The 20,610-nt window shown below is 41.5% G+C and overlaps 1 protein-coding gene across 7 annotated transcripts in view; it reads right to left on the bottom strand.

Annotated features, from left to right (window-relative positions):
• Positions 1 to 20,610, bottom strand: part of baiap2b (BAR/IMD domain containing adaptor protein 2b) — a 184,454-nt gene that overhangs the window by 70,359 nt on the left and 93,485 nt on the right. For all 7 annotated transcript variants that reach the window (XM_071393847.1, XM_071393852.1, XM_071393848.1 and 4 more), the window contains 3 exons: positions 16,479 to 16,540; positions 14,689 to 14,760; positions 8,129 to 8,266 (listed from right to left, as the gene is read on the bottom strand). In XM_071393847.1, coding sequence (XP_071249948.1) covers positions 8,129 to 8,266; positions 14,689 to 14,760; positions 16,479 to 16,540 — 272 coding nt within the window. The remainder of the gene's footprint in view (positions 1 to 8,128; positions 8,267 to 14,688; positions 14,761 to 16,478; positions 16,541 to 20,610) is intronic.

Raw genomic sequence — 20,610 nt, 5'->3', positions numbered from 1 at the left:
AATGACACTATGTGCACTGGAAGTGCTCTTATCAAATTAAACTTCATGGGGTAAACCTTCACAGGGTAAAACTTTGAATGAAAAATGCATTAATGGTGATTTGTCCTTGACAAAATATTTGAGAGGCGGATTTGATTGTACACGTCGGTGTACCAAAATTATTTTAGAACCCAGACACCGTGTACCAGAGCCTATTCTAATCCAACCCCGGCGAATACCATTCCGAACCTGCCATTGTCACAACCCAAGTAATATCTCCATACCACAATTCAATGAATCCTATCTGGGAATGTCAACATGTGTTAATTACAGTGTCTTCCCAATAGGATGTAGCTGGATAAATGGAACATAAGCTTCTAGCATTACCGTTAAACTGAATGTGGGGTACACCGCTATTCAGACAGAAATATACATTTACTCTCCACATCAATATGGCTCAGCCACGGTTACTGATCATTATTGGATCTGTGGTAATAAGGCATATCTTTATTTACCGACAAATTGGACAGGGTGCTGTGTTTTTGGTAAACTAAATATTTTTTATTTAAAAAAATAATAATTTCACCTTTATTTAACCAGGTAGGCTAGTTGAGAACAAGTTCTCATTTGCAACTGCGACCTGGCCAAGATAAAGCATAGCAGTGTGAACAGACAACAACACAGAGTTACACATGGAGTAAACAATAAACAAGTCAATAACATGGTAGAAAAAAAGAGAATCTATATACAATGTGTGCAAAAGGCATGAGGAGGTAGGCAATAAATCGAATAATTACAATTTAGCAGATTAACACTGGAGTGATAAATCATCAGATGATCATGTGCAAGTAGAGATACTGGTGTGCAAAAGAGCAGAAAAGTAAATAAATAAAAACAGTATGGGGGTGAGGTAGGTAAATTGGGTGGGCTATATACCGATGGACTATGTACAGCTGCAGCGATCGGTTAGCTGCTCAGATAGCAGATGTTTAAAGTTGTTGAGGGTGATAAAAGTCTCCAACTTCAGAGATTTTTGCAATTCGTTCCAGTCGCAGGCAGCAGAGAACTGGAAGGAAAGGCGGCCAAATGAGGTTTTGGCTTTAGGGATGATCAGTGAGATACACCTGCTGGAGCGCGTGCTACGGGTGGATGTAGCCATCGTGACCAGTGAACTGAGATAAGGCGGCACTTTACCTAGCATAGCCTTGTAGATGACCTGGAGCCAGTGGGTCTGACGACGAACATGTAGCGAGGGCCAGCCGACTAGGGCATACAGGTCGCAGTGGTGGGTCGTATAAGGTGCTTTAGTAACAAAACGGATGGCACTGTGATAAACTGCATCCAGTTTGCTGAGTAGAGTATTGGAAGCTATTTTGTAGATGACATCGCCGAAGTCGAGGATCGGTAGGATAGTCAGTTTTACTAGGGTAAGTTTGGCGGCGTGAGTGAAGGAGGCTTTGTTGCGAAATAGAAACAATATATCCATTGTTGTAATATATAAAACCAACTACTCCATTCCAAGCAGATTAAGATGGGTTAGAAGGAGCATTTCACAATTAAATTACGTTCCAATTGAGTCATGACGATCCTTGAAATCTGAAAGGTTTTGGCACAGGTTAATTCCTTGGTATGGGGCATCGGAGAATGCCCATGATTTAGATTGATTAGGATATAATTTGTAATCTTTGGTAAATTTAGCCACTTCAGGATTTTCAATAATAAGACCGGAATTGCAAGCCGCTCGTCTCACGGCTATACAGAATAGGGTAACGCATGACATGTTGCTAGAACGGGAGGGGGGAGTGCAAAATGATAGGTGACCATTGCTGTACATTGATATGAGGTGAGGGTAACTTGACTATGGTAGTGGAACATCTGAAAGATCTCAGCGGTGATCTCACAAACGAACTCCAACCAGACAACGATTGGAATCTGTTTGGATGGGTTCAGTCATTATTTGGTGTTATGGGAGCTACAATATTTCATTATGGCTTATTTTTTTTTCCTTCAATAATGCTTATTATAACTTATCTTAAGAAATTGTGCTGCAAAGCCGTTGAGACTATTCTTGCCATGCCATTTACTGACCCCTGAAGGAGACGCCTCAGAACCCTATTTACCTGATTTATTTCCTATGTCTGATTACATGGTGGATGAAGACGATGATAATCCATAAAACCAAGGTAAAAACATGGAGTTAATGGTGCAGCATGTCCATAGCCCATGCTCACGGTGGAGGTTATGTGAATGGTGCTCCCGAGGTAGAGTTAAGGGCCAACCGTCATGATAACCCTGTGGCAATATGAACAGTCTCAACGAAGTGATTGCCTTGTGTGTGGTGATAAAATATGTACCGATGTTTATATTCATATGTTCCTTTCCCCCTTTTTTGCACTATGTGAACGTTTGAAACTTAATGACAACGGAGGTCATTTACAAATTGTAATGTGCTAAGTGTAAGAAAAGTATTTCCTTTTCCTCTTTTTCCTCATGTTAATGCTTGTTTAATGAAAATAATTGTAAGTAATTTTCTATTAGGTTGAGACTTAGTCTCAAAAGGGAGGAAATGTTATGGAAAATTACATAATTAGTCATGCAATCCCATGTTTTACTGCTTAACTTTTTAGGGATAGGGGGCAGCATTTTCACTTTGGATGAATAGCGTGCCCAGAGTGAACTGCCTCCTACTCTGTCCCAGATGCTAATATATGCATATTATTATTACTATTGGATAGAAAACACTCTGAAGTTTCTAAAACTGTTTGAATTATGTCTGTGAGTATAACATAACTCATATGGCAGGCAAAAACCTAAGAAAAAATCCAAACAGGAAGTGGGAATTCTGAGGCTGTTCGATTTTCAACTCATCGCCAATTGAAATCCCAGTGGGATATGGATCTGTTTGCACTTCCTATGGCTTCCACTAGATGTCAACAGTCTGTAGAACGTTGAATGAAGCTTCTACTGTGATGTTGAGCCGGATGGGAGCTGTTTGAGTCAGTGGTCTGGCAGAGAGCCAGGTCCTGGTCACGCGCATTCCACATGATATCGACTTGCGTTCCATTACTTCTATATACAGTGGGGAGAACAAGTATTTGATACACTGCCGATTTTGCAGGTTTTCCTACTTACAAAGCATGTAGAGGTCTGTAATTTTTATCATAGGTACACTTCAACTGTGAGAGACGGAATCTAAAACAAAAATCCAGAAAATCACATTGTATGATTTTTAAGTAATTAATTTGCATTTTATTGCATGACATAAGTATTTGATCACCTACCAACCAGTAAGAATTCCGGCTCTCACAGACCTGTTAGTTTTACTTTAAGAAGCCCTCCTGTTCTCCACTCATTACCTGTATTAACTGCACCTGTTTGAACTCATTACCTGTATAAAAGACACCTGTCCACACACTCAATCAAACAGACTCCAACCTCTCCACAATGGCCAAGACCAGAAAGCTGTGTAAGGACATCAGGGATAAAATTGTAGACCTGCACAAGGCTGGGATGGGCTACAGGACAATAGGCAAGCAGCTTGGTGAGAAGGCAACAACTGTTGGCGCAATTATTAGAAAATGGAAGAAGTTCAAGATGACGGTCAATCACCCTCGGTCTGGGGCTCCATGCAAGATCTCACCTCGTGGGGCATCAATGATCATGAGGAAGGTGAGGGATCAGCCCAGAACTACACGGCAGGACCTGGTCAATGACCTGAAGAGAGCTGGGACCACAGTCTCAAAGAAAACCATTAGTAACACATTACGCCGTCATGGATTAAAATACTGCAGCGCACGCAAGGTCCCCCTGCTCAAGCCAGCGCATGTCCAGGCCCGTCTGAAGTTTGCCAATGACCATCTGGATGATCCAGAGGAGGAATGGGTGAAGGTCATGTGGTCTGATGAGACAAAAATAGAGCTTTTTGGTCTAAACTCCACTCGCCGTGTTTGGAGGAAGAAGAAGGATGAGTACAGCCCCAAGAACACCATCCCAATCGTGAAGCATGGAGGTGGAAACATCATTCTTTGGGGATGCTTTTCTGCAAAGGGGACAGGACGACTGCACCGTATTGAGGGGAGGATGGATGGGGCCATGTATCGCGAGATCTTGGCCAACAACCTCCTTCCCTCAGTAAGAGCATTGAAGATGGGTCGTGGCTGGGTCTTCCAGCATGACAACGACCCGCAACACACAGCCAGGGCAACTAAGGAGTGGCTCCGTAAGAAGCATCTCAAGGTCCCGGAGTGGCCTAGCCAGTCTCCAGACCTGAACCCAATAGAAAATCTTTGGAGGGAGCTGAAAGTCCGTATTGCCCAGCGACAGCCCCGAAACCTGAAGGATCTGGAGAAGGTCTGTATGGAGGAGTGGGCCAAAATCCCTGCTGCAGTGTGTGCAAACCTGGTCAAGAACTACAGGAAACGTATGATCTCTGTAATTGCAAACAAAGGTTTCTGTACTAAATATTAAGTTCTGCTTTTCTGATGTATCAAATACTTATGTCATGCAATAAAATGCTAATTAATTACTTAAAAATCATACAATGTGTTTTCCTGGATTTTTGTTTTAGATTCCGTCTCTCACAGTTGAAGTGTACCTATGATAAAAATTACAGACCTCTACATGCTTTGTAAGTAGGAAAACCTGCAATATCGGCAGTGTATCAAATACTTGTTCTCCCCACTGTACACAAAGGAATTCTCCGGTTGGAACGTTATTGAATATTTATGATAACAACATCCTAAAGATTGATTCTATACTTAGTTTGACAAGTTTATTCAACCTGTAATATAACTTTTTGAAGTTTTCGTCCGAAGTTCGCCTGGACCTGCATGAGCATTTGGATATGTATACTAAATATGCTAACAAAAGTAGCTACTTGGACATAAATAATGGACATTATCGAACAAAACAACAATTTATTGTGGAACTAGGATTCCTGGGAGTGCATGCTGATGAAGATCATCAAAGGTAAGGGAATATTTATAATGTAATTTCGTATTTCTGTTGACTCCAACATGGCGGAGAAATGTTGTTTCTATCTGAGCGCCGTCTCAGATTATTGCATGGTTTGCTTTCTCCGTAAAGTTTTAAAAAAATCTGACACAGCGGTTGCATTAAGAACAAGTGTATCTTTAATTATATGTAAAACATGTATCTTTCATCAAAGTTTATGATGAGTATTTCTGTTATTTGATGTGGCTCTCTGCAATTTCTCCGGATATTTTGGAGGCATTTCTGAACATGGCGCCAATGTAAACTGAGATTTTTGGATATAAATATGCACATTATCGAACAAAACATACATGTATTGTGTAACATGATGTCCTATGAGTGTCATCTGATGAAGATCATCAAAGGTTGGTGATTAATTTTATCTCTTTCTGCTTTTTGTGACTCCTATCTTTGGCTGGGAAAATGGCTGTGTGTTTTTTGGACTTGGCGGTGATCTAACATAATCATATGTTGTGTTTTCGCTGTAAAGCATTTTTTAAATCGGACACGATGGGTAGATTAACAAGATGTTTATCTTTCATTTGCTGTATTGGACTTGTTAATGTGTGAAAGTTACATATTTCAAAAAAATATTTTTGAATTTCCCGCGCTGCCTTTTCAGCAGAATGTTGTCGAGGGGTTCCGCTAGCGGAACGTGTGTCCTAGAAAGGTAAAGAATAGTCTCATTATATGTTAGTGTTTTTTCTAACCTGATACAAACTTGTCTTGGTGTGACTTAGTCATAAGATTGGGCTTACAGCTAAGAGACGTTTGGGTGCAACCGCAGCACGTGAAATCCTGTGGGTTTACTATCTACAGAAAGTCACATGTATGGAACCTTGCAGAAAGGAGTACAATATAGTGTTTGTTGTTGTGAATGCAGTTAGACGGTTGAGCCTTCGGGCTATCAACCTCATGCAATCTTAAAGTCTGCACAGACAACTAATTACCTTTTACACACTAACTGCTGACTGCCACGTATACAGAAAGGGGTTGTATTTATCAAAGCAGAGACCTGGCTATGTTTGTTAAGCTTTCAACTCTGAACCATTCTTGGTGATGTTGATTGCTTAATTTTTGCAAATCTTATAATAAAGCTGTTGTTGGAAGAATCTACAATCTCTCTCTTCCTCTAGAATTTCCCTGACAGGCATCACAGCAGCAAGATGTGTGACCTGTTGCCACAAGAACAGGGCAATCAGTGAAGAACAAACACCATTATAAGTACAACCTATGTTTATGTTTATTTATTTTACCTTTTGTACTTTAATTATTTGCACATCATTACAACACTATATATAGACATAATATGACATTTGAAATGTCTTTATTCTTTTGGAACTTTGTGTGTGTAATATTCACTGTAATTTTTTTTTTGTTAATTTCACCTTTGTTTATTATCTATTTCCCTTGCTTTGGCAATGTACACATAAGTTTCCCATGCCAACAAAGCCCTTAAATTGAAATTGAATAGAGAGAGAGAGAGAGAGAGAGAGAGAGAGAGAGAGAGAGAGAGAGAGAGAGAGAGAGAGAGAGAGAGAGAGAGAGAGAGAGAGAGAGAGAGAGAGAGAGAGAGAGAGAGAGAGAGAGAGAGAGAGAGAGAGAGAGAGAGAGAGAGAGAGAGAGAGAGAGAGAGAGAGAGAGAGAGAGAGACAGACAGACAGACAGACAGAAGGATATTACTCATCTACAGTGTCTGTCTCAACAAAGGGAAACACACTGCCGTTAGCTACAGAATACATTTACAATACTCATCTTTTCTAAACGCTGAAGTCAAACCAATCGATTCACAAAAGCAATCATTCAACTTCGATTTTCAGTTGCCAGTTGCATTTTTGAACTGACAACTGAATAAATAAATTGGAATCAGAGAAGACTGTGCAATATAAATTATATACTAATCTACCTCTAATGCAGGCGCACACCCAATGCAATACGATTAGAAAACTTCTATTGATTAAAAATGGGAATGAGAGAAGACCGTGGTGTTAAACCAGGGTGAATAATTGATGTACCACTGCTCCTTTAACACCCAATTGATATGTTATGTAACATTAGCTATTTCTTATTTCCTGGGTCAGCAGCAGACAAGTGACATTCCCATTACATTCAAATCAGTCTGCCTCTTCCCCTGCAGCCCCATCTCACTTGCTTTCTCTCCTGCTTTCTCTCTCTCCATGTCTCTCTCTCCACCTACTCTCTCTTCTCAGTGAGCTTGGCTCTCGGCGGTCTGAGTCCCACAGTCACCGGGCCCAATAGAGGGTACCTCTTTTACGCCTCGATTAGATCAACAGCGTCATTGCATCAATGAAGCATAATAAATTCTGCAGTCAAACTTTTTCATTATGTAATCCAACATTTTTACTGGATATGTGTTCAACAAAAGTTCAACATTTACCTTTTGCTACCATTTATGTCAAGTCTACACATACAGTTTGATGCACATGTTGGTTATATCCACAGAACAAAGAACACACTGCAACTGCCTCTGCAACGCAATGCTGCAAGGCAAACGCAGTGTTCCATGGATATTAATGTACCAAAATGCAATGACGATGTCGATGTGATCCAGGCGTACCCCTCCAGTCATCAGCACAAGTCACAGTCACAGTCACAGATGTAGGATCTAAAATTGAGCCAGTTTTCTACAGCAGGAAAATAATCCTCCAGCAACAGGAAATGTCAATTATTATGTGGATTATAGTAAATGGTCATCTTTGTAGTAGTTGATACATTTTTTGTAAGGGGAAATCAAGTCTGACATTTCAAAGTGCAAATTACAAACTTCAGAAGCCTGTTAAACCTCAAATACACTACAAGTTTTACATTTTAGTCCTGGACAAAGTGCTCTGCTTCAGTGAAAGGGTCCATAAAATACTTGCTCCGCCTAAATCTCCTTTTGGATTTGATCGGCTACCCATCTCTGACACCTGCTGGGCTGTGGCCAATAGTATGATATTTCTCTGGCTCAGAGTCAGTAGCAGTGTCCTCACCACCTTCCCCTACGGTGACCTTTTGACCCACCAGCTGGCACTGCATCATCTCTAGGCTGACTAGGGACCCAGTCTGTCTGTTCATTCACAGTAGCAATACAAACCTGAGGTCCTTCTCCCCCTGCCTCCCCCACAGTCTCCCTCCTCCTCCCCCAGTCACTCACCTGCATCTCCTTGTCTCCGTACTTAGAGGTGTTCTTGCTGCCCTGGCTCTTCCTGCGTAGCTTCTTCAGTTCATCCTGACACTTCTCCAGACTCTCTCCTTTACTCTTGTGCTCCATCTGGTACTTCTTCAGAGCCGCCTGTAGGGGGAGTATAGATTCAGTTTTAAAAGCTCTACACAGAAAAAAAGTTATTGAGGGGTTCTTCTTCAGGGTGATATGGGTAACCATTTTCCTTTGCTTATCAGGAAGGGTTATTTACTGCTTGGATGGTTGTGAAGAACCGACCGGTTCTTCCCCTCTCCAAAATGTTTTTATTTTATTCCACGAAATGCTAAACTGTTAAAAAAGTTCCTGTAATTTTATGTTACACTACGGCTACTGGGTGCAGTAAAAGTACTTTAAACAACAGCAAGTTACTGCAATAACACTGCTGAGTTAAGGTGTTATTGCTGTAAAAGGACAGTATGCCACTGAATGCTGATTACTTGGGACTACACTTGATTTAATGACCTGATTTAATGAACTGCCGTAAGTTCTGTAATTGTACAGGATAAGTAATATTGTAAAATCTTTTAAAATGATTTACAGTGAGTACACTTGGGATTAAACCTCAACTGGGATTTGAACTGCTATACCACCAAAGGAAAATAAAAAGGTAAAGGGGGATACCTAGTCAGTTGTACAACTGAATGCGTTCATCTAAAATGTGTCTTCCGCATTTAACCCAAACCCTCTGAATCAGAGAGGTGTGGAAGGCTGCCTTAAATCGACATCTACGTCATCGGCGCACGGGGAACAGTGGGTTAACTGCTTTGCTAAGGGGCAGAACAACAGATGTTTACTTTGTTAGCTCTGGGATTTGATCCAGCAACCTTTCGGTTACTGGCCCAATGCTCCTGCCAGGCCATTAAAAAGATTGGCCACAGATTTAATGGCAAGAATACATTTCTGCATTTTTGCTAAAAGTTGCCCAGAATCAAGTCCAATCTGACAACACGAACGAAACAATATTTACATGATTTTACTGTAATACTTATCCTGTAAAATTACAATAACTTACTAGCTAATGAGGTACAGTAAGAAATACAGTAAATATAATAATTTACAAGAGTGTACTGTAATCAGCATACAGCAGCATTCTGTCATTTTACAACAATAACACCTAAATTCAACTGTAAAAATACAATATAAACCGTTACTGTATTTTTTGTGCAACTCAGTAGCTGGTAACATAATGCCAAATCTCAGGTAATTTTTAACAGTGTCTGCCATAAGCCCATCTGAAGTATTGTATAAGTGTAACTGTAGAACCTGTCATTGGTTCTACCTGGAACCAGAGGGTTTTTCATGAGAGGGTTCTAAATGGATCTCAAACGGGTTTCCCTACAGGGACAAATTAAAGGGTTCTATGGGGCTCCCAAAAGGGTTCCCTCATAGGGACAAATGACAGAAACCTGGAACCAGTGGGTTCTTCATGAGATGGTTCTACAAAAAAATTGAAGGGTTATACGTAGCACCCAAAAGGGTTCCCCCATAGGGACAAATTAAATAATTTCCACTGGTTCTAATCTTTATTCATTTCTATCATACCCACACACCCAGTGGCGTAGCAGGAAATTCAGGTCGCTAGCAACAGTGAGGTTATGAGTTAAAATCCCAAGTGAGGTTAACTATTAAGTAATCAGAATAAAGAAGCGTACTGTCCCTTACCAGTAGCCGGGAAATATTTAACAGTGTAATGAAGAACCCTCTGGTTCCTGGTATAACTGTCCGCAATTATACAAATTGTTATACAAAGGGTTACGCAAAGAACCAATATCAAAAGGTTTCCCCTACAGGGACAAAATGAAAAAAAAATACACGTTTGTACTAACTAGCACTTTTTTTTGTGTATACAGTCATTGGCTACCCTAAACTAGTGTTCTACCAATTAAGTTATTTGTTTGGTCCCATTTCAAACCACCTGACCACCTTTTGTTCACTGATTGATGCAATATAGCATAATGCAAGTGAATGGGTTGCCTGCCTGCCTTTCTGGAGGCCGCAAAACAATGTTTCCAATCTTTTATTTCTGTCTGATGGAAAAACCTAGCTGAGAGTGGCTAATTACTTTTATCAATGCTGAATTAACAAAGCAGAGCAAGAGAAAGGCAGCATATACCAGCATGCCAAAAACACCCTCAAATGAACTGATGAGGTAAATATGAATTTCAAATAGATGCTACAGTATTATTATATTAGTGACTCTGGTACAGATTTTATTTTGTGAGCATCCAGAAATGACACTTTCATTTAAAGGGATATTTCATTGGGATGACATTCATAGTAGGCCTTTATTTAAGATTCCCAATTCGACAGAGGTTGTCTGGGAAAGCTTTGAAAAAGAGGGAAAACTTCAAGAAACAAATCCAACACTTCAAATATCTCTAGAATGTGTTTATCGCTTAAATAAAACTCAAACTTCTACATCTTTGTATTTTCCGAAAATGGGTAATAGCCAGTAATTCATGGAGCGGAAAGTAAGAGAATAAAGTAATTAATGTAACTTTATTGCAGAGTGGTTATGATTAAAACTTGTGGGAAATGCTCAGAAAGCTGTGGAGTTTGTCTCTAACTGATGATTTGATGAGAATGTGGATCCTATCCTGGTTTCTGCTGCTCCATAAGGAGGCCTAGCTAGCTGATTTAAAATACAATTAAAAGCACTAGTCTGCTTCAACTCTTTGTTAATGAGGCATTCATTCAACACAAACTTACTTCCGGCGCCGAAAAGAGATGGCCGCCTCGCTTCGCGTTCCTTGGAAAATATGCAGTTTTTTGTTTTTTTATGTGTTATTTCTTACATCGGTACCCCAGGTAATCTTAGGTTTCATTACATACAGTCGGGAGGAACTACTGAATATACGATTAACGTCAACTCATCATCGTTCCTACCAGGAATATGACTTTCCCGAAACGGATCCAGTGTTTTGCCTTCCACCCAATACAATGGATCTGATCCCAGCCGGCGACCCTGTGCGACGCCGAAAAAGGGGCAAACGAGGCGGTCTCGTGGTCAGGCTTCGGAGACGGGCACATCGCGCTCCACTCCCTAGCATACTACTCGCCAATGTCCAGTCTCTTGACAATAAGGTTGATGAAATCCGAGCACGGGTAGCATTCCAGAGAGACATCAGGGATTGCAACGTGCTCTGCTTCACGGAAACATGGCTAACTCAAGGGACGCTAACGGAGTCGGTGCAGCCAGCTGGTTTCTTCATGCATCGCGCCGACAGAAACAAACATCTTTCCGGTAAGAAGAGGGGCGGGGGGGTATGCCTTATGATTAACGAGAAGTGGTGTGATCATCATAACAACACACAGGAACTCAAGTCATTCTGTTCACCTGATCTAGAACTCCTCACAATCAAATGTCGACCGCATTATCTACCAAGGGAATTCTCTTCAATCATAATCACAGCCGTATATATTCCCCCCCAAGCAGACACATCGATGGCCCTGAACGAACTTTATCTGACTCTTTGTAAACTGGAAACCACACACCCTGAGGCTGCATTCATCGTAGCTGGGGATTTTAACAAGGCTAATCTAAAAACAAAACTCCCTAAATTCTATCAGCATATCGATTGTGCTACCAGGGCTGGAAAAACCCTAGATCATTGTTATACTAATTTCCGCGACGCATATAAGGCCCTCCCCCGCCCCCCTTTCGGAAAAGCTGACCACGACTCCATTTTGTTGATTCCAGCCTACAAACAGAAACTCAAACAACAAGCTCCCGCGCTCAGGTCTGTTCAACGCTGGTCCGACCAATCTGAATCCACGCTTCAAGACTGCTTCGATCACGCGGATTGGAATATGTTCCGCATCGCGTCCAACAACAATATTGACGAATATGCTGATTCGGTGAGCGAGTTCATTAGGAAGTGCATTGACGATGTCGTACCCACAGCAACGATAAAAACATTCCCAAACCAGAAACCGTGGATTGACAGCAGCATTCGCGTGAAACTGAAAGCGCGAACCACTGCTTTTAACCAGGGCAAGGTGACCGGAAGCATGACCGAATACAAACAGTGTAGCTATTCTCTCCGCAAGGCAATCAAACAGGCTAAGTCCCAGTACAGAGACAAAATCGAGTCGCAATTCAACAGCTCAGACACAAGAGGTATGTGGCAGGGTCTACAGTCAATCACGGATTACAAAAAGAAAACCAGCCCCGTCGCGGACCAGGATGTCTTGCTCCCAGACAGGCTAAACAACTTTTTTGCCCGCTTTGAGGACAATACAGTGCCACTGACACGGCCCCCTACCAAAACCTGCGGGCTCTCCTTCACTGCAGCCGAGGTGAGTAAAACATTTAAACGTGTTAACCCTCGCAAGGCTGCAGGCCCAGACGGCATTCCCAGCCGCGTCCTCAGAGCATGCGCAGACCAGCTGGCTGGTGTGTTTACGGACATATTCAATCAATCCTTATCCCAGTCTGCTGTTCCCACATGCTTCAAGAGGGCCACCATTGTTCCTGTTCCCAAGAAAGCTAAGGTAACTGAGCTAAACGACTACCGCCCCGTAGCACTCACTTCCGTCATCATGAAGTGCTTTGAGAGACTAGTCAAGGACCATATCACCTCCACCCTACCGGACACCCTAGACCCACTCCAATTTGCTTACCGACCCAATAGGTCCACAGACGACGCAATCGCAACCACACTGCACACTGCCCTAACCCATCTGGACAAGAGGAATACCCATGTGAGAATGCTGTTCATCGATTACAGCTCAGCATTTAACACCATAGTACCCTCCAAACTCGTCATCAAGCTCGAGACCCTGGGTCTCGACCCCGCCCTGTGCAACTGGGTCCTGGACTTCCTGACGGGCCGCCCCCAGGTGGTGAGGGTAGGTAACAACATCTCCACCCCGCTGATCCTCAACACTGGGGCCCCACAAGGGTGCGTTCTGAGCCCTCTCCTGTACTCCCTGTTCACCCACGACTGCGTGGCCATGCACGCCTCCAACTCAATCATCAAGTTTGCGGATGACACTACAGTGGTAGGCTTGATTACCAACAACGACGAGACGGCCTACAGGGAGGAGGTGAGGGCCCTCGGAGTGTGGTGTCAGGAAAATAACCTCACACTCAACGTCAAAAAAACAAAGGAGATGATTGTGGACTTCAGGAAACAGCAGAGGGAGCACCCCCCTATCCACATCGACGGGTCAGTAGTGGAGAAGGTGGAAAGTTTTAAGTTCCTCGGTGTACACATCACGGACAAACTGAATTGGTCCACCCACACAGACAGCGTCGTGAAGAAGGCGCAGCAGCGCCTCTTCAACCTCAGGAGGCTGAAGAAATTCGGCTTGTCACCAAAAGCACTCACAAACTTCTACAGATGCACAATCGAGAGCATCCTGTCGGGCTGTATCACCGCCTGGTACGGCAACTGCTCCGCCCACAACCGTAAGGCTCTCCAGAGGGTAGTGAGGTCTGCAGAACGCATCACCAGGGGCAAACTACCTGCCCTCCAGGACACCTACACCACCCGATGTCACAGGAAGGCCATAAAGATCATCAAGGACAACAACCACCCAAGCCACTGCCTGTTCACCCCGCTATCATCCAGAAGGCGAGGTCAGTACAGGTGCATCAAAGCAGGGACCGAGAGACTGAAAAACAGCTTCTATCTCAAGGCCATCAGACTGTTAAACAGCCACCACTAACATTTAGCGGCCGCTGCCAACATACTGACTCAACTCCAGCCACTTTAAAAATGGGAATTGATGGAAATTATGTAAAAATGTACCACTAGCCACTTTAAACAATGCCACTTAATATAATGTTTACATACCCTACATTACCCATCTCATATGTATATACTGTACTCTATATCATCTACTGCATCTTGCCATCTTTATGTAATACATGTACCACTAGCCACTTTAAACTATGCCACTTTATGTTTACATACCCTACAGTACTCATCTCATATGTATATACCGTACTCTATACCATCTACTGCATCTGCCATGCCGTTCTGTACCACCACTCATTCATATATCTTTATGTACATATTCTTTATCCCTTTACACTTGTGTGTGTGTGTAAGGTAGTAGTTGTGGAATTGTTAGGTTAGATTACTTGTTGGTTATTACTGCATTGTCGGAACTAGAAGCACAAGCATTTCGCTACACTCGCATTAACATCTGCTAACCATGTGTATGTGACTAATAAAATTTGATTTGATTTGATTTGATTTGATTTGATTCCCTTCAGAATACACACACCACTGACACCAAAAGTATATAGAGGCATTATATAAATCTGAACTAAAATTAAATTAACTCTGCTGTAATGTCATGAGAACACAGTTAGTAACTACGAATAATTAGAAGGTCATAATAAGCAATATTTGTAAGGGCCATCAACCTATAACCCTTGCCATAAAGTGAAGGTGAGAACACACCTAAAGGTGTATTTAGAAGGTGCTAAACAACAAGGAGTTACTAAAGTGAATGAATGGGAGACAACAATGAATGACCTTTCCTAGGAGGATACTCACATTCAGGTAACGTGCATCCAGCTCCACCTTCTTCTCCAGCTCTGTCAGAAGCTCATTGTGGAACGACTTCAGCTAGAGGACAGAAAGGACTCCAAAGAGTTAATGATAACATAAGATACACCCACACATCTCATCACCAACACAGAGAGGAATAGAACCTGCCTCAGGTTGTTACGTTCTCAACTTCCAAACCAGACTTGTTTGTTTTTAAAAACATCTGACTAGTCTGGCTGGCTGTCAGCATGTGTTGTGGTGTCAACATGACTTGGAGAGACACGTTTGTATTGACATCAAAACTAACACACTCAAAGGATTATGGGAGGTTGTATAGCACCAGTATGTGAATTATGTCTAAATTCATGCCAATGTTGAGGTTATTTATGTGTGTGTGAACACGTGCCTGTGTACTCTCAGAAAAAAAGTGTTGTCCCCATATGAGAACTATTTGAAGAATGTCACGTTCCTGACCTGTTTTCTCTTGTTTTGTATTTATTTTGTATGGTCAGGGCGTGAGTTGGGTGGCTTGTCTATGTGTTGTTTTCTATGTTGGGGTTTTGTGCGTTCGGCCTGGTATGATTCTCAATCAGAGGCAGCTGTCAATCGTTGTCCCTGATTGAGAATCATACTTAGGCAGCCGGGGTTCACGTGTGTGTTTGTGGGTGTTTGTCTTTCGTGTTAGTATTCGTGCCACACAGGACTGTTTTCGGTTGGATTCTATTTGTTAATTTGTTTCATTGTAGTGTTCAGTTTATTTTATAATAAATTATGGACACTTTCCACTCTGCGTCTTGGTCCGATCCCTACACCTCCTCTTCAGACGAAGAGGAGGAAATCTGCCGTTACAAAGAACCCTTTTTGGTTCCAGGTAGAATCCTTTTGAGTTCCATGTACTGTAGAACCCTTTACACAGACGGTTCTACATGGAATCCAAAAGAGTTCTACATGGAACCAAAAAGGGTTCTACCTGGAACCAGACAGTGTTATCCTATGGGGACAGCCGAAGAACCATTTTGGAACCTTTTTTTCTAAGAGTGTGTATGTTGACAATTGACTTTTGCGTCAATAGAGACAAATAACAGAGTTATCTCCAGTCCCAGACCAGGCGGTACTGAAAACAAACTACAAAACAATTGAATCAAACCTCTAAATAATGAAACATCCCAGATGAACACATGCTGAGGTGGTGTCTTCAGATGACAGAGGGACTCTAATTAATAAAAACAAGAAAGGCCCCTTCGCTCTGCTTTGGAGTACTGCTCTTTCTAAAGGGCCCTTAAAGTTACTGTGTCCCAAATGGTACCCTATTACTTATAAAGTACATTATTTTTTACCAGAGCTTATGAGCCCTAGTCAAAAGTAGTGCACTGCACAGGGAATAGAGTGCCATTCGAGACTGAAACTGTATCAAAGCCCTTTGGTCTCTTTTCTTCTCTTTTTGTCTTAGTAGTCTGAAGCAAAGTCTGAAGCAATAATATTTTCTTAACTTCTAGAAGTTGGCTGTGTGCTGTAAGAGCAGGAACAGGCGAGATGTAAGTGTGTATAAAAACAATAGTTAAGAGGCCAGTAGTCCATTGTTTGTGTGTGCGTAGTAGAGCTCTGTTCCTTTGAATTCAAGCATTGCACAGTATCTTCATATTTTCAGGCAATGGCTTTAAAACGAGGATTAGCAAAATACTTAGTTAGCTCCTGGTATAGATTGTGATTGGGTGATACTAGAGTTGAGATGCGAGAGCAATTGTAAGAGACAATAAGCCTTCATCATCCTGATCATTGTCCTGTGTTCTTCTCACCATATCTTCAAGCTGCATCTGGATCTGTCTGTGGACCTCAGCCATCTGAAAGAGTACGTCCCCTAAAGAGAGAACAGACGGGAAAGGAAAATGGGGAAAAGAGAGAGAGAGAAAGAAAGAGACAGAATGATATCAAATATTATGTGTGTCGTTGAAAACTACATCAACGTGCAAAAACCAGACCATGCAGCCACACAAAACACTTGGAAGACAGGTGGAGTGAGGGAGGGAGACGAGGGAGGAGAGGATGGGAATGAACAGGATGGAACATCAGTCAAGTCACGGAACTGAAAACACTGTAAACTTAAAAGAATAGAACACAAATACAAAAACAGAAACAGAGAATGTAAGAAAATCACGAGCTAAACAAGATATCTAAAGACACAACTCTGTCTGTAAAAATAAATGAAAGTATTCATGGTAATATTATCTCATTTTACCACTACTGAGAACATACAGCACAAATACTCCATATATTCAGTACAAATTTGTCATGTTATAAGAAAAAAATCTAATGAAACTTCCACAAATTAATTAGTACTTCTTTATACTAAGAGATAGTGCTTTGTATTAAATAAAACAACACAGAAATACTTCAAACAAAAAGCAGAACCAAGAGAAAAGTTTAAAATTAAAGAAACAGAAAGTAAAGGGTGATTCATGCAGCCAGGGAGATATAATGCGTGTCATTTTAAGATACCTACATGCTGCCTCTTCTGAATATGCAATGCATTGTAAAAAAAGGAACAAAAAGATCTAGTTTGAGCAAAGAACGAATAGAAGGGTAAAGAACTGGAGAGACAGTGACAGATCAAACTACCCTAGAGAAACGAGACAAGACAGGTTTCCAAATAGGTTCCCCAGATAAAAGAATGAGACACATGAAAGGGTTCCACACACAAACGGTGATTGTGTTCACTCAAATATTGACTTAGCAGACATTCAAAGGGAGACGACTTATTTGAATCTATTCATTATCCATATATAAGTCAAAGAACTCTAATTTCCAATCTCACCACACCCTCTCTATTTCTATGTAACACACTGCCCTACCCTGACATCAATTGATGTATGATATGTGGTCAGTGGCTTTCTGAATTCAGTAACTTGGGTTATTAAACAAGTTAGAAAGGAGAAGAAGAGGTGAGGGTAGAGAGTAAAACTAAGGGAACATGACGATCCTTCCCATGTGGAACTAAAGAAGTAAGGAGAACATTCTAAGAGAACATTCTAAAGGGGGCTTTCCATAGAATTAGGAATTAGAATACTAATTAATTTAATAGGATCTCTATGGGGCTTTCTTTTATGACATCACAGCATAGAGAGGCTTATCAGGAAGTGCTGAGGTCATCAAGCTACGACTCTAAACGAGAAGGGGATTTAGGAGTAGTGAAGGTTTGGAAAGCAGTAAGGTCCCTTCTAAAAAGGTTTGGACCGGATTCAACATTTTCAAATCCACAAAAACAGCATGTTATGCAAAACTGTTACAGTGCACACAACATATGAGCTTATTGGCTTAGAGATTATATTGTTAGCTGCACAGTGCACACACTTAAAAAATCTTAAACTCTTACACCCGCTGGTGGCATTTTCTAAACAACACATAATATTGTGTACAACCCTGATAAAGTACATTTAGGTTTCAAAAATACAAGTCCTACTAACACATGCTTAGTACTGTTAGAAAGGTAAGAACTGTGGATTCTGATGGTGTCTAGGTGTGACTACTACAAATCTACAAGACTACAATGATGTGACTACTACAAATCTCTTCCTAGTAATTGTTACGGCTCTCGTTGGTGGTAGGAAGAGTGGACCAAAGCGCAGCGTGGAAAGTGTTCATGATTCTTTTATTTCAAAAAACACTCAAACAAAATCAGAAACGTGAAAACGAAAGCGCACAGTTCTGTCAGGCAGAAACACTAAACAGAAAACAAGATCCCACAACAGAAGGTGGGAAAAAGGGCTGCCTAAGTATGATCCCCAATCAGAGACAACGATAGACCTCTGATAGGGAACCATACCCGTCCAACAAAGTAATATACAAACTAGAATGCCCACCCCAAATCACACCCTGACCTAACCAAATAGAGAAATAAAAAGGCTCTCTAAGGTCAGGGCGTGACAGTAAGAGAATTGAAAGTCTAGGTTTGAACTAAAATGTCAGCCATTACTGTTCACAAAGGATTTTTAAAAAGAAAGGAAAAAAGTATAATCTTCATTTATGGAGGCGCTCTAAACATGCACAACTCCCCATAGGAACTCCGCCATTTCAAAAGTACAGGGGTGCTCCATCAGGTGTTTGCACTTTTGGTGACTTGACCAACATTGCATACCAGTGGCGGTCAGTGCTGTTTAAGATGAGGGAGGACACATTTTTTTAATGAGCACGGTATTATTTCTGTTACAGCATATTGGATGACTGTCATTCATATTCCATTCACCTAGTTCAATGTAACAGAAAAAAAGTTGGAGAACTCCACAAGTCTGGTTCATCCTTGGGAGCAATTTCCAAACGCCTGAAGGTACCAAGTTCATCTGTACAAACAATAGTAAGCAAGTATAAACACCATGGGACCACGCAACCGTCATACCGCTCAGGAAGGAGACGCGTTCTGTCTCCTAGAGATGAACGTACTTTGGTGTGAAAAGTGCAAATCAATCCCAGAACAACAGCAAAGGACCTTGTGAAGATGCTGGAGGAAACAGGTACAAAAGTATCTATATCCACAGTAAAACGAGTCCTATTTCGACATAACCTGAAAGGCCGGTCAGCAAGGAAGTAGCCACTGCTCCAAAACCGCCATAAAAAAGCCAGACTACGGTTTGCAACTGCACATGGGGACAAAGTTCATACTTTTTGGAGAAATGTCCTCTGGTCTGATGAAACAAAAATAGAACTGTTTGGCCATAATGACCATTATTATTTTTGGAGGAAAAAGGGGGATGCTTGCAAGCCGAAGAACACCATCGTAACAGTGAAGCACGGGGGTGGCAGCATCATGTTGTGGGGGTACTTTGCTGCAGGAGGGTCTGGTGCACGTCACAAAATAGATGGCATCATGAAGAGGAAAATTATGTGGATATATTGAAGCATCACCTCAAACATCAGTCAGGAAGTGAAAGTGTGGTTGCAAATGGGTCTTCCAATTGGACAATGACCCCAAGCATACTTCCAACGTTGTGGCAAAATGGCTTAAGGACAACAAAGTCAAGGTATTGGAGTGACCATCACAAAGCCCTGACCTCAATCCTATAGAAAATGTGTGGGCAGAACTGAAAAAGTGTGTACGAGCAAGGAGGCCAACAAACCTGACTCAGTTACACCAGCTCTGTCAGGAGGAATGGGCCAAAATTCACCCAACTTATTGTGGGAAGCTTGTTCGAAGGCTACCAGAAACGTTTTACCCAAGTTATTAAACAATTTAAAGGCAATGCTACCAAATACTAATTGAGGGTATGTAAACTTCTGACCCACTGGGAATGTGATGAAAGAAACTAAATAAATCATTCTCTCTACTATTATTCTGACATTTCACATTCTTAAAATAAAGTGGTGATCCTAACTGACATATGACAGGGAATTTTTACAAGGATTAAATGTCAGGAATTGTGAAAAACTGAGTTAAAATGTACTTGGCTAAGGTGTATGTAAACTTCCGACTTCAACTGTACTTCTTGTGTCTGAGCCGTTGAATTGCGACTCCACTTTATCTCTGTACTGACATTTTGCCTGTTTGATTGCCTTACAGAGGGAATAACTACACTGTTTGTATTCAACAATATTCCCAGTCACCTTCCCATTGTTAAATTATTTGCAGTGGTTTGCGCTTTCAGTTTTGCACGAATGCTGCCATTAATCCACGGTTTTTGGTTTGGGTAGGTTTGAATATTCACAGTTGGAACAACATCCCCTATACACTTCCTGATGAACTCAGTCACCCTGTCCGTGTATACGTCAATATGTGAAATAAACTAATATACTAATGTGTGAAAAGTGTAGCCAGTATAAGAACATTACAGAGTAGTTATTCCATTGACTGAAGCTGGACACATTAGGACTAGGGAGGCAGGTAAATATGTTGGTGTCAGCATCCAATCTCTGTCTGGTTTTGGATGGCTTCCATAGCAC

The sequence above is a fragment of the Salvelinus alpinus genome, chromosome 3 (assembly GCF_045679555.1).
Source record: "Salvelinus alpinus chromosome 3, SLU_Salpinus.1, whole genome shotgun sequence".
In the NCBI taxonomy this organism is placed as follows: Eukaryota; Metazoa; Chordata; class Actinopteri; order Salmoniformes; family Salmonidae; genus Salvelinus; species Salvelinus alpinus.
Note: the sequence above shows the minus strand (reverse complement) of the source record. Positions and strands in the feature narration are given on the sequence as shown.